General features: G+C 41.8%; 1 protein-coding gene across 4 annotated transcripts in view; it reads left to right on the top strand.

Moving 5' to 3' along the window:
- Nucleotides 1-15,149, top strand: part of SLC1A7 (solute carrier family 1 member 7) — a 50,382-nt gene that overhangs the window by 29,005 nt on the left and 6,228 nt on the right. For all 4 annotated transcript variants that reach the window (XM_048061937.2, XM_048061936.2, XM_048061935.2 and 1 more), the window contains exons 5-9: nucleotides 81-300; nucleotides 3,149-3,248; nucleotides 4,258-4,491; nucleotides 11,121-11,315; nucleotides 14,422-14,556. In XM_048061937.2, coding sequence (XP_047917894.2) covers nucleotides 81-300; nucleotides 3,149-3,248; nucleotides 4,258-4,491; nucleotides 11,121-11,315; nucleotides 14,422-14,556 — 884 coding nt within the window. The remainder of the gene's footprint in view (nucleotides 1-80; nucleotides 301-3,148; nucleotides 3,249-4,257; nucleotides 4,492-11,120; nucleotides 11,316-14,421; nucleotides 14,557-15,149) is intronic.

Here is a 15,149-nt window from a genome sequence, read left to right as displayed (position 1 = left end):
ACAAAGCACTTTGGAGGTCTCATTTAACTATTAGTTCCTGCTGGGATATTATAGTAAAAAAATACTTTGTTTTCTTTCAGTATCGCACCAAGAGCATTCCCATCATTAAATCTAACAAAGCATCATCTGAAAGCACAACTCGTCGCATTATAATATATGGAGTCCAGGATGAGAATGGATCCAACGTCCAGAATTTTGCCTTGGATATCACTCCCCCACCTGAAGTGATTTACAAATCAGAACCAGGCACTAGTGACGGCATGAATGTGCTAGGGATTGTGATATTCTCTGCAACAATGGGTAGGTTTCAGACATGTTTGGCTTGCAATAATCCAAGTATCCATTAAGAGAAAAAGACAGGGGTTGGTTGTTCTGTTTCTGGAATAAGAATAACCTGCTCCCAGACCAGGTCCTTCATTAAAGTTCCCCCCACCAAGCAGTAAATGATTTTTGCCCTGGAATCTGCCCTGTCTGCTGTTCTTATCCATTCTTAATTGCATTTTATCACATTATTAGCGTAGAACATAATCGTCACCTATGTTGAAGCACAATTCAGATTATAAGTCTCAGAGATAAGACGGGTAAGTGAGTTACAGATGAATAGTGTTTTATCAGTTTTAAACCCATGGATTCTCTCTTTGATTGGAACTTCTTAATTTTATTTTTTTTTCATCATGCAATACTTATAGCAATGTACCTTTCAGTAGTTTATCTCAGTGGACTCTAAGAGATTATATCTAGCTAATTTATTCAGTTTCATTTGCTGGAGGAACTCATTGGTCCCATGTTACTATGTGTGTTATATTACACTTGTGGATTTGGAAGAGGGAATTTAACCACTCCCTGAAATGTGGCTTAGTTAATGATGACAAAGGTAAGGTACTGATGATTATTACAAGAAAATGCTGATAAAATTTTCTTTATCTAAATTTCTTCTTGGAAGTTAATTTGGTCAGCAGAGGTAGTTCCATAAAACATCTTTGCCTACATTTATTGTATTACGGTTCATACCAGCAGAAGGGGTCAAAAATCAAGTCTGGAATTAGCAGATTTGTCTCTCTTTTTCAGTTTATCTAGTATGTGGTATTCCATATGCATCACTGCTGGAAATTGGCTGCCCCTCAGTTTGTAATATTTTATAGTTGATTCCCAAAGTACAATGTCACAGCAACCGATATTCCAGCCAAAAACTTTTGGATATGTATGAATTAATTACATGTGCTCATTAGGATCAAGGATGACTTTATACTTCTGAAAACCACTCATTGTCTTCCCAGAACTGAATGTATTACTGTTACCATGCCCCTCACTCCTGCTGGCCCAGGGATCAAGAGATGGAAGCTGAGAGACAGTTTCCTCTGGGCTGACACACAGAAAACGTTCTGCCGGTACTGCCACGTACACGACAGCCCTGGCTGCTGGGCCAGCTGCGACTACAGTAGCTGCACACAGACCTGAGACACTAAGTGCTCAAAACTTGTTGGACACTGGTGGCAATTTCAGATTGTCATTCCAAACAAAGGATGCAGCCAAGCATTTATCACTGCCTTCAGCTTTCTGCAGCTCTCCCCATCCAAAAAGGAAGCAATGGAACAGCAGACGTGGCTTGAATCTCTAGGAAAGAAGGGCATCCTTCTGAGGTTTTTATTTACAGCAAAAAAATGTACACAGGCCTTGGTGCTTGGTAACAGTTCTGCTCACTTCGTTTTATTTGCACAAAGGTCTTTTTACACCATTTTGGCATAGAAAAATGGCACTAGGGTGGGTATGAACTAGCTGATATTTAAGGTCCTTTCCAACACAAACCACTCTAGTATTCTGTGAGTTCTTATAATTTCTTTAAGACCCTTGAACAGCATCAGACTAGGATAAAGGGACTTCAGAACAACAGACTTGAGCCAACTGTCTTTTTCTTTTCCTGAAGCAGGAGCTGAACTTCTTAGTAACCTCAGTCCAGGAGTAAATCCTGTGCATGAATGACCGGACTTCTTTGCCAGGCATGCATTAAAATGGGGCACCTCTGGCAGGCAGAGTGTGAGGCAGAGAGGACCCAGGAAAAGCCCTGATGCTAGGCTGAGCTGTGACTAGCTATACTGCCTTGACTCACACAGCGTGCAGGAATTTCTGTTAGATGTTATGACAAGTGGATAGCAGTTGAAACATCTGATCTTTTTCTTGGAGGAGCACACATTATTTTTTCACTGCAAGGAAAATGTTTACACTGAAATGGAGGCTGGTACACCAGGGATGCACACCAGAGACTCCAGTCCTGCCCACTCCCCTGCCTGACCCCAGCAATAGCCACATGCTCAGATAGGACAGTGTTTTAAAGGACAATTTTCAGCTATTCCTGTAAAATAAAAGTGAAGATGTTTCTTTTTTTTTTTTGGCACTATACAGAATTAGTCATGTAAAACTGCCACTGACCAGGCAACAAGAGCTGAACTATATTTAACACCCTGCTAGCAAAGATAACCACTATGCTTAATAAGAGCGGTGTTTTCCAGTGCAAAAATCACAGCTTAGATTAATATTACCAGGTTTATAAGCCCTCCTCTTGAATTCACTGCCATTGTGAAATCACTGGATAAGAGAGCTGAGAGCCTCCCTCCCTGCCCCTGGCGCGGATTGCCCTGGGAGCGTTACTGCCCGAGCCTGGGCTCGCAAGCACAGACGTGGGCTCCGAGGGGCAGAGCCCGGGCTGCCACGCAGGGCAAGCATACTGTGCATCCAGTGCAAGTGTCAGCGCGGAGCCCGCTCATTGCCCCGATTCCTCATGAAACTCCCTTCAAAGGCATTTGGAGCCTCATTTGGTGCAGCTTGGTTTCAAAGTGCTTCCTCGAGCAATGAACTTGATCACTTAGAATCCTTTCAGGGAGTGACAGCAGAAGATTAACAGAGCAGTAAAATGATGGCTATTTATACACATTATTGGAAGCTAACACTGTCTAGAGAATATAGGGTTGGACGACACATCCCAGAGCTCTATTCTTTTCATTTCTGAGCATTGTCTATTCCTATGGCACGAAGATCTACATTCATCCAGCCACCCCCCATTTAGTTCACTTTGAGTTAGAGCAGGGAGTGAAAGCACTGGCGATTTGCATAAAGCACACGAGAATTTAAACCCAAATGCCTATGCTTGCAGGTATAATGTTGGGAAGAATGGGAAACAGTGGTGTTCCTTTGGTCAGCTTTTGTCAGTGTTTAAATGAATCTGTCATGAAGATAGTAGCAGTTGCTGTTTGGTAAGTAACAGTTTTTGTAAGAAAATATATATTTTTTTAAACAGTAAAGAAAATTTTGAGGGGATACACAGATATAGCATAAACTTATTTCCAGGGAAATAATGAGAGTGAACTATCCTTAGTTTTGTGGGGCCCCACCATCTGAAGGAAGATATATAGATGTACATCCTTTCCCTAGCTTGTTCTGTCATTCTCACAGAGGCACCCTGTGTATCACTCCCAAATAATGAAGCACAGCATAGCTGTGTGTGTGTGCTATACACGCTGGGCGATTATAATGCATCCAGCCCACACAAGGGAGTGTGATGAGCTCCTCGGGCTGGTACTCCCATACCTTACAGCACTGCTCCACTAGAAATCCTAGCCTGGTTTCAGCTTGCTCAAGCTAATGAGCCCTCAGGAGAGGACTGGGCTCCTGCGCTGACCTGAGGGTACCGCAGTCAGTGCAGTTACTGCTAGCTTGGCTGTCTCTGAGTAAACACCACAGTTCAGAAACTAGGTAGTCCTCTGCCCTGAATCAAACTCCCATGCAGTCCAAGAGCATGTCTAATGCATATTGGTAATTCTCCGATGTCTTCCAAAGGCCGCATAAACATTTACTTAACAGCTTCCAACTAAAATCCCTGAACAATCACATCAGCACAAGCACATGAGCAGAGCTTGGGATTCATTCCCCTGCTGCCAAGGAAATGACCTGCTTTAAGCTACTCAGAGCCTGCTTCTGAACCAAAACATTTTAAATTCATTCCTGTTCAGCACCATAACCTCAGCGGTGCTGAGGGGTACCCCACACGAAGGGGTGTTCAGCCTGGCTCTTCAGGGCACACTCCTTGAGTGTGAGACAGGGGCTTGACCCATCTGGTCTGACAAAACAACCGAGCCCAACCATGCCACTTCTGGGAAGGCTGCTTCTGCTGCACTGCTAGTGGGGGTACAGGAGATTTCCATCGCACACTGCTTGGTGGAAGTGAATTATCTTCTAGTACTGACTGTCCTTCTTTTTGCTCAGGTACTTTCCCTTTGGAATTGTGTTCCTAATCGCGGGCAAAATCTTAGAAATGGATGACCCCTCAGCCATTGGGAAGAAGCTGGGTTTCTATGCCATTACCGTGGTGTGCGGCCTGGTTGTGCACGGGCTGTTCATCCTGCCAATGATGTACTTCTTTATCACCAAGAAGAATCCTATCGTCTTCATCAGAGGGATCCTTCAAGCCTTGCTCATTGCTCTGGCCACCTCCTCCAGGTATCACCCAGTTTCTGGATGTGTCTCTCAACATTTGGAAGTTATGAGTGGGAGCTATTGGAAGTAACGTTTGTTACATTGTTTTGCCTCAGTTTAAAAAATATTGGACAAAAATGTTTTTTCTTAGAGGACTAGAAAGGAACTAAGGGTATTTTTCCATAAAAACAACTACTGTGTTTCTACAAAGTTAATATATATTAAGGGACACACAGTTTGTCCAGACTATATTTTTGGCATTAGTTCAGTCATATGGAAACATTTTACACTTTCAACTCATCTTAGTCTTTGATTTTGGGTACATTAAGAAAAGACTGTGGTTGCAAGCTATTGTCCAGCACTGGGAAAATATTCCGCTGTTCTACTCAAGGAACAATGTTTTTCACATCCTTTTTAGGGAGGGTGTGCAATGTGCTTTAACCATAGCTGAACAAAGGTACAGTGACATGGGAAACAGCTTATGGACTGGTTAAGAAACTGACCACCAACATGGATAGACTTGTGCTTAAGAAGTGCTTGAAAGGGCTGGAATTGATTTGTATGGAGTGCAGACAAGAATGACAACTAAAATCACATTTCCACGCTGCTGATATCATATAGACAGTGTCATTGCATCTGTGGCTGGAGGCTTGTTACTCTGAAATACTGAGAGCAGCTGTACCTGGCTATTTTTATGTAGTAATGAAAGCCACAGTACAAGTGGAAAATGCCAGGTAAATAGATCTCTTTAGCACATCTTACATATTATTTCTACTCTCAGTTGTAAAGGAAGAGGGCTGAAGAAAGGAAAAGATACCTTTCTTTTATCTCAGCTTGATTTCCATTTTTGCTTTTGCATTTTTAAAGTTATCTTACAGAGAGGCTGGAAAACAAAATTCCTACCCAGTTTTGAAATGATGACAGCTAGTGACAAACACCTACCTTTGTCTACTCAATTTAGACTTCAAATTAGTCATTATTACAAAATCACTGATAAATTGTGAACATCTATTTGTAAAGAAATATATCCTGAAAATATAAAATGTTTTTATTAAACAAAAAATATTTATTCTTATTAACAATAATCATTGGGGAGTATTTCATCTAACTATACTTAAATGCTGATTTTGTCTTTCATCTTGCAATAATCTCTGTAATACGTTGAACTCTGATAACTGATAGAGCCTTTATGGCAATAGGATTGTATCAGCTTCTTATCCCTTGTGCTTCTAATCTTAGTTTTCCTGGTCACTTCCCAAGCTCCTTGAGGAGGAATTCACGTAACCTCTCATCCTACAGCGGAGTAACCCACTTAGAAATAAAATGCATTTGCAGTTGGTAGGATTAGAGAGGGAAAAGGCAAGTGTGACATATGGATAAAAAGTTCTGGGAAATGTTATTTAAATCAAAAGATTTAAATAACTTCTTTTTAATAGTCAAGTAAGGGCTATTATGTAATCGGAGCATATGGCTTTGCATAGTGCTGATAAATAATTACATGGGTTTTGCACAAACTCAAACTCTTCTGCAAATTATCTAAGTAAACACATACATGGAGAAGTAGTTGTATAAGTTCCCTGAACTCAGACTAGTTGATGTCATTCACTTTCACTATAATTTTCTGCCAAACATTTCTGTTACAAAACATTATCTTGCAATGCGGTAATTACAGTCAATGCTAAAAGAGCAATAATCTCTCTTTCACTGAAGGGACAATGCAAAAGAGAACACTAAAGTTGCACCAGACCTGTGCCAGACTTGGGAGGGAAAAGAACCTAAAACTTTTATCCCTGCTCCACTGACCTGATTAGGCTCATTATTCCCTTATGGTTCTAATGAGGTCCAACAAGGTAATTTGGGGCAGGAAGGACATATGCAGATGGCTCTTTCATGAATATACTTGCAGTGGTTAGAGAAGAAGTAAGCAGAGCAGAAGGAATATATGGGAATTAAAAGAAAGGAGAGGAGGGAGTGATTATTTCAGTATAGTTGGAAGGAACTGGCTTTCCACTATGTTTCGCTTAACAAGGTGTTTTCAAATTTAGTAGTTTCCTCCAAACTGACCTATAAAGAGCAACATACTGTGAGATACAAAGTTAAGAAAAAAAAATATGTGCTGGGTGGTGTTTTAAACTCTAATTAGGCTTAAATAATTAGGACAGGCTTTTTTATTAGAACATAAAAAGCTTGTACCTTGTGATGTCGTCACATCCCCACAATCAAGTAAGATGTTAAGTTTACACTCGAAGATGTTAGTGTTGGAAAAGACTCGTCAGGTTCACATTTGACACACTTGACTATCTGCTCTGCTCCTCTAAGAGTTCTGTTTCTGAAGAACCTGTCTGAATCCTTAAGTGTTTTCTCCATCCATAGTTTGTTACTCTGCAAGCCAAGGTGCGAGTGCCCGCTCACAATGGGGAAGGCGCAGGGAATTCTCCTTTCCTGTACGCCTGCACTAGCTTCAACATCCCAGTGCAGACTGCCAGGAGAGAGCTCCTACCTCGGAGATATTGAGGACATTGAGACAGTGCTCTCTCCTTTTCCACCGTGCAAGGAAGAGTTGTGTATATGTAGGCCCTGAGCAGGTGTAGTCTGGGAACAGCTCTGGCACCAGCTGGCAGCTCGGCCTATCGGTGGACACCAGCAGGACCTGCTACCTGAAGAGATTTAGCACCTTTATCAGCAGAAGCTGATGTACCACCAAAGCTAAAGTGAGCCCTAGGAAACAGCTCTGAAATTCCAGGTTTGGGACTTGGACACCACTGACAAATTTAGCTTTTACCCTTGCTTACCAGTGGGTATATTTTGCAAATCCAACACAGGTCGAACGTGGTGGTTAATATTTTTCTTCTCAAATAGCAGTGTCTTGTCTAGAGATGGCTGAACTTTTCACCTTCGTTACACTGAAAGGAATGGATACTGCGCATAACTGAGCGTTTGCCAAAAGAACATGCACAAATAATTGGGGCTGGACAAGAGAGCTGCTTCTCCCGACAGTCAGCACATCTGCATTTGGTTAAATAACACTTGCCACAAGGGCATTATATAACACTCATAATGTGGGTATTGGATCTTAAGATCATCTAAGAGGAGAACAAAGAGCTGGTTTTAAGCATACTGATGGTTTCTTGCAGATGTTTCTGTGTCAGTTCATGTCTACATTTAAAGATAGAAAGAAAGCCACAGATACAGTGTTCTGATGCTCATTCCAGCTAATCTGCACCTGTGGAAACCTTTATTTTCAAGCAAAAAGTTGCACTGCAAGGGGAAAAAACAGTACCACACACAAACCCCAAGAATGTGACACAAGGGAACCTGAAAGCAACTTAACAGTCATCTCATGGCAATGATTTTATTGAATTTGCACATTATTTAAACCCACTTCCCTTCAGTGAAAGGTTCTGCAATGCATTTTCAGGCTCTGTATCCAGAAATCCCAGTCTCACAGCAATGTTTTGGGCTCACACAGATGTCAATGGAGAGGTAGGGACAGAGAAGAAATCTCACATTCCTTTGGTGCATCTGTTTGGCACACAATGATCTCAGTTCATACTACTAGCACCAAGCATGGCACCACCAGGCCACCAGCCCCTGAGGCCAGAGCGCTGTGCACGGCTCCTGCTCACCGCATCCGAGAGGTGTGTGTAGCATGAGCTGGTATCGCCACTGCGCCCTGCCCTGCGGTGGTCAGGGGTAGCCATGGATTTTGGACTTGCACACCAACCCTGATCCTGTCACCTCTCACTGTACTCAACCAGCAGTATTTGGCCTGCAGACAGATTCCTCTTGTTTTTAGCTTTCCTCATTCCAATGTACAAGGGAATTTTATTTTTCTAGGTCACCTTTCCATACCATTAATGAATTAAAGCGGTGTCTTCTCTATGGCACATCCCATCAAAAAGAAGCAATTTTCATCTTCTCTGAAGACAAACAATAAAACACGAGTTTTTCAAGGGTTTTGCTGCTTATGAAACACTAAGGTCTTGGCTATTGCACAGTGTAAATTAAAGGCAGATTTAGCAAAAGGGAGATGAGATCAGTTTGTTGATTTTTTGGAGCAAATATCAAAATGCATCTGAATGATAAGATAAACAGAGCAAGCTGAACAGCTGTTCTTCCACAGTGACTAGCTGTCTTTGTGGCTCACACTACTAAGAGCTTGGCCTGATCCAGCATTAGCTTATGTTCAGTCTCTCCAGCTGCAGCATTTTATCCCAAACAAAACTGAGATAAGACTCTAAAAATGTATTTTTAATTGTTAGAGTTAGCGCTTGGAGAAGATACCTCTCCTCTTAGTTGAAAGCTTTAGAAAAGTTTTTAGAGGACTTAGCAGATTAAGATCAGTGAAGCAGGTTCCCAGAAGGGAAATCAGGGATGTAAAGTAACGGTCTTACAAGAGAAAACTTCAAAAAGTCTGATTGTTTCAATCCAGGGGAAAAAAACTGATTTCTGATATTGCATGTTGTAATAGCTGGACTTATTTGTGCAAGAGCATATGCATAAAGCACATAGAAACAAATTTTGTGTAAACTGAAAATAATACATCTAGGTCAAAAATTAAGTTTCTCACCTGAGCAATGAGTTTGGGAGTGTCCTTCAGTAGGAGTAGTCAGGACAGATGCTCTGCCAGCTCTAAGATGTGGTGTCATAAACTTGAGTGAGACTGTATGGAATAGTTGTGTTAGGAAGACACTAGGATTTGTAACCTGGAAATGCACTTGCTTTAAATACCTTGCACAAATTTTTCATCATCATTGTACTTACATTCTGTCCATTTTTTTATGATAATAATTAATGAAACACAAAACCAACATCTGGTAATGTGCCCTAGAAATTTTACTTCTAAAAGCACACAAAATTAAAAGAATTACCCGTCTCTCTGTGAGATAATGCACAAGTTTGAAAGTTGAATTTTTGCAAAAACAGTCTCATACATTCAGCTTGTAGCAGTGGAAACAGATACGGAATTTGCTGGTTGTGCCATTGGTATTATGGGATGTTTTTCAGTCTTTTCCACATCCCCACCAAATCAGATGCCAGTCAGTTAAAATCTGCATGTTTCACAGCTCAGATCTCTGCCCTGAGAACTTGAAAGCATTTAGGTTTAAAATTCTGCTATGTCAAAGGGTGGAAAAGGACTTGGAAGATTAATTTTTCTCCTCTTTTTCCCACAAAGAAAATTAGACAGGCTTTTGTTACAGAAAAGGCAAATGGCCAAGGCAAGACTGTTTTTAAAAACAAGTCACCTACAATTGAAGCCACCGCAGGGAAGGGACACGGTGAATCCTAAGTTTACTAATTGCTTCCTGGCAATGCCGGCAGTTATAAGAACATCTACAAGTGTTACTGGGGTGGTCTGCTCCAGTTACAGCTCCACCAGGATTTTCTGTTCTCTATTACCTGGGAGCCCTCGTCTCACCCTTTTATTTTATGAATAGCTTATGGCAAACAAGACAGAGAATTTCAGTCATTCCCAAATGAATGTGTAAAAAATGACAAGCATGTGTAAAAAATTGACAAGAGACAAGTGACATCTAGTGTGTAGCTGGGGGGTTATGCCTTGCTCCGTTTGGTTTTCAAAGTAAATATTCTTTAAATATTAGGACTGCCAGAATGAAAAAGTTGAACATAACCCAGTTGCCAGAGGAAATCAGATTTTTCTTTACTTATTTACACATTTAGTGAATTACTTTTGCCCAGATTTGCGTGGTAGTGACTGTCTAGTAAATCGTTCACCAGCCAGACATTGTAAGGTTATAAAAACCAGAGATACTGTAATGAACACATCCTCTCACAGACTTCTCTTGTTCCTTTCGCACTTCTCTTGCAGGAAGCTACTTTTCCTTTCCAAACACTAACTGTGCCTTGCCTCAAAAAACAGCTTGCACAATACAAAATGACAGCTCCTACTCATGGAAGCTTTTTGCTAGTACATTCCTGAAACTTTGGGGTTATATCAGGGCTTTCAGAACCTCTCAGGACTTTGTAGCTGAAACGTAACAACGGAGAAAGAATTGTCAATCAAATGTGTTTGTTTTTTTCCCATTAAGAACAGATAATGTCCATTGTGAGATATCAGAGGTATGTTGCTGATGTGAGGCACACAACACAGTGACTGAACAATATGGACTGCCTAAACTACTGACAAGACACCTAAATTTCACTGCTGGAGGCATGTAGCTCACAAGACAACAGAAAATTAAAGACCTCAGTATCATGATACCAATATTTGTCCAATAATTAACTTATCTCCTTAAAGAGGTAACTCTGGAATAGTTTCAGAGATTGTTATTTTACATCTATTTCAATAGTCTCGGATACTTAACAATACATTACGTTCAGTACCACAACAAGGAAAATATTTTGCCCCTTCCTTGCAATTTACAAAGCTTTAAAAAATGCCCCTTCATTCACATGATTGCAATCGAACCGCTCATGACATACTAATGAATGTGACACTGAATGGTAAAAGGCAGAATGCTACAAAAATAAAAGGCTAAAGAAATATAAATATGTTTGAGTACGTTGCTACTTAAAAATGCATGCGTCTTACTGAAAACAAGGAAATTTATGACCCGATAACATTTAATAATATTTCTGTTCTCTAGAAATAAAAGTAGTTTCAATGTGTGCTTCTCTCCGCTGTTTTGCAGTTCAGCCACGCTGCCTATCACGTTCAAGTGCTTGCTGGAGAACAACCACGTGGACAGGAGGATTGCCAGGTTTGTGCTGCCCGTGGGAGCCACCATCAACATGGACGGGACCGCGCTCTACGAAGCGGTGGCTGCAATCTTTATCGCACAAGTCAACAACTATGAGCTGGACTTCGGGCAGATCATTACTATCAGGTATAAACCTCAAATTCCACATGCCCAGAGTTGTTTGTCTTGTGTGATATTCTTTTGATTCTCGTATCTTGCAATATTCAGAACAAAACTCATCTTTGCGGTTATCAAAGGACCTATTTCTCATAGGATGGTAGTTTTTAAGTAATGCAAAGATCAAGGACTGTAAAAAGGGAAATTGTATTGGTTCCATTAAATAGAAGCATGTGGACACCATTAAAAAAGGGTTTATGTTTGAAAATAACTAATTTTTATTTTTAGGCACACCCTTGATCATTTACTAGAATTTGAACATTTTATGACTATTGTTGGCATTTAAAACATTATTTTAAATTTCAGAGTTGTTTTCAACTTTAACCCTAGTTTGTATCTTCACATGAGAGGAAATGTTAAAAGCTAAAAGTCCTACATCAGATAGAGGGAACAGTGGGTGTCAGGAAGCTCTGTCAGGCCTTGAAGGGAAGGAAGAAAGATGCTACTGTCAGGGCAGGTTTCCATCAATATGTCCTAGCTCTCAGGTATTTTTTAGATATCTTCTCTGCTTCTTGTTAAAGCAGAAACTGTCATAAATAACCACGCTCTCAGTGGTAGAGTGTGCTATAGCTGCATACTCTGTCCTTGAAAGGTCTGTAATGGATCCAAGAGAGCAGAAGATCCAGCTGAACAATTATTGCCAGAATAACTCCAGTGGCTGCCAAGGAATGCCTCAGGGACTGAGACCTGCAGGTTTCCAGCAGAGAACAAATGATTAGAAAAACATTCTTCATAGTCAGAGCCTTGTGCAACGTACTTGAGATCTGCTTACCTACCCACCCAGTGACCTCAGCACTGCCCCGTTTACTCTGCTGGGCCTTGCCCATCTTCTGCTGGACTTGAAGAGCTTCATGACAAGAGGAGAGTCCTGCAACTAAACCCAGATGACAGCTGGGCTTTGCCAATGGACTTTTGGCAAGATTTAGTAGACTAGAAGCAGAAGAAATAAAGTGTGCCCATATGAGCTCTTGCTTCATTCTCACTCTCTGAAAATTTTGGAAATTTTGTGATTTTGAATTTGGGGATGTTTTTAGAATGTGGTCCCAAAACACAGCTCAGACCATGGGCTGACATTACATGCACCTTGAAGCAGAGAATGGTGATTTGAAAAATTAAGGAGAAGGAGAGTGATGGTAGATGGAAAGAATGTAAGTTCTATCTTTCTCTTAGCAGAACCCTCTTTTATCTGTTTATTTTCACTGCCCATATTAAGTGCTAGTGCATAAGAACCAGAGAGAAGTAAAGACTGTAGAAGGAATATGCAAATTAAAATTAGAAAAATCCAAGAAAGGAAAATAAATAGAAAGACTGGTTTATGAAAGAGGGGAAAATAGGAATTCACAGTGGATCCAGTACCTAAACATCTGGATATCTGAAGGCCAATTCTAACTGTATTCTACGGGCCAAACCTGCCCTAGATCTTGATACCTTAGGAAGTGGAGAGTTGAAATTCAAGTATTCCTGAGTCCCAGAATATTTTTTTGCTGGAGGGGAAAAATGTTAGAAAAAATAATCAGCCTACTCGGTTCATAATTTGTAAAATCCAGGTTGACAGTTTATATCAATGTGATTATGCAAACCTAGATGTAGCAGAAGAAGAAAGTAAAGATCATAATATTCCCATCAAGTGAGACTATTACAGGAAGAAACATCTACATTGAGGTCAAAATGCAGTGGAGCAGCAGATGAGCTTGCCTTTACAATGTTAGTTAAACATTCCTATTTTTGCTCCTAATTAAGTCTTGAGACTTTCTAGCCTGAACTGACCTGGGAGGCAGAAGCAGTTCTAATGAGCTAGCCAGTTTAGAGCACTAACTGGAGAATCTTTTAATATTCATTATACTTAACTCTTATTCAACTACTAAGCTTCTGTCCCTTCCTTCCTATCTATATTCTGCCTACTAAAATGCTCTTAGGATGTATACAAGCTAACTTTTTCAAAAATCAGTCTTAAATCTTTCTCTTCCCCCACCACACCCCCACACAAATGTATTTTTTTATTGCTGGAAAGGGCTCTAGTTATAAATACCTTTGCTGCTCTACTGGTACGCTGTACAGCTGTGAGCAAGATACTGGCTATCTCAGTGTCTCGGTTTCCATATGGGTGAATACTGTTACCCTCATTTTCCATCAAAGAAGGTTGATGAAACTTAACTGCCTGCCAAAAGCCCTGAAATTCTGGATCAATGAATGCTGTGGATTATCAGTGTATATGCTTTATGTCATCCTTTTACGACAGTCAACATTCATTTCTTGTCCTTATGCTGGATGGCCCAGCTCTTGGAATTGGCCAGAGAGGAGGAAGTAAATATATACAGTCACTTTTGCTTCTGGAAAAAGGAATGAAATCCCTCCCCTAAAAATAGCATTATGAAGAAAATGTTAAGCCTGCCAGGTCCACTCTTGCCCTGGTCTCCCATTCATTTCTGCTTGCCTGGCTGAAAAAATGGTGTGAAGGTCAAGTAAAAATACTTTCCAGAAACTGAAGAGGTACAGTCACATTTATGCTCGCTTCGTATTTAGATCCAAGTATGCAAAGCCACGTGCTGTGCAAGAGCTTCACCCCTGGCCCAGCCTCTCGCCCCTTAGCCAAACCTCTTTGGGATGGATTGACACAAAAGGCCCGAGCTGCAGCCAGCGCGGATTTGCCTGGCACAGGCAAACTCAGGATGACTCAGAGAAGTGTGCTGGGAGCTCTGCTGACAGGGGTGAAGCCACGAGCGGGGCGCTGGCAGGCACGGGGCACACAGCGCTGCCGAGGCTGCGCAGTGCCGTGACCCGCGAGGAGCTGGCATAGAGCAGCCCGCAGCCTGGCCCCCCTTCCTCCTCACTTGTGAGTTTACGAGATAAAACAGAACTTCCTCACCACAGCCAAGGCTGCAAAGGTGAGAACTTAGCACTGGGCAGGCCGTTTGGCCTATTCTCATTCTCCAAACTGGCTCCTGTCCACCGAACACTAGCACTGCTGTGCAGTGTAAGAAGGACTCTGGTTGAGGAAATCTGTAGAAACATGGCTTTGTTTCTTGCAGAGCAACCCATCACCAGTAAAACTTATTCCTTTCTCTCTTTGTTAAAGTATCACAGCAACAGCCGCCAGCATAGGAGCTGCTGGCATCCCGCAGGCCGGCCTGGTGACAATGGTCATTGTTCTGACCTCGGTCGGGCTCCCGACGGACGACATCACGTTGATCATTGCCGTTGACTGGGCGCTGTAAGTAAGGTTCAGCTTTCGAGGTGGCCAGGGTGGCAACACCGCTGAAAAGGGGCATGGTCTTCAGGGGTATATTAATATGAACATGCAAAAAAGGCATGGGGAGTAACTATTTTGCTTGAAACAATGCTAATGTGGTCTCAGGTGAAAGACTGCTGCAGTGAATATCAGACTTTAAAAAGACATAGACAGAGGTTTAAGGTCAGGCTAGACAAATGTCCGCCAGGTGCAGCTCTGGCACCTTGCCTTGGACAAGGACTAGAGGCTGGCATTCCTCAGAAATGTGGTTTGCCTGCACTCTGCTTCTCAGCCCCCTGGCACTTCAAGGACATTACCTCCACGCAGCGACACTCACTGCAAAGAGGCCTGAGCCAGTGCTACAGCAAGCAGGTACGCCTGTAGTCCCGAGCACAGGCCTTGCAAGGCACTACGCTGGGACTGACAGCCTCCTTTTAATAGGGATCCTGAGGCAGTTATGCTCTCTCTGGTTTCAGTGCTGCCTTCAGCAGCAAATGTATCCCCTTCATGGAGTCTGTTTTGCAAGCACAGCCCCTCTGAAAAGAAGTTGCTTTGCAGGATCCCCAGTCACTGAG

Source organism: Anser cygnoides, chromosome 8 (assembly GCF_040182565.1).
Source record: "Anser cygnoides isolate HZ-2024a breed goose chromosome 8, Taihu_goose_T2T_genome, whole genome shotgun sequence".
Taxonomy (NCBI): Eukaryota; Metazoa; Chordata; class Aves; order Anseriformes; family Anatidae; genus Anser; species Anser cygnoides.
This window is presented reverse-complemented; position numbering and strand designations above follow the sequence as displayed.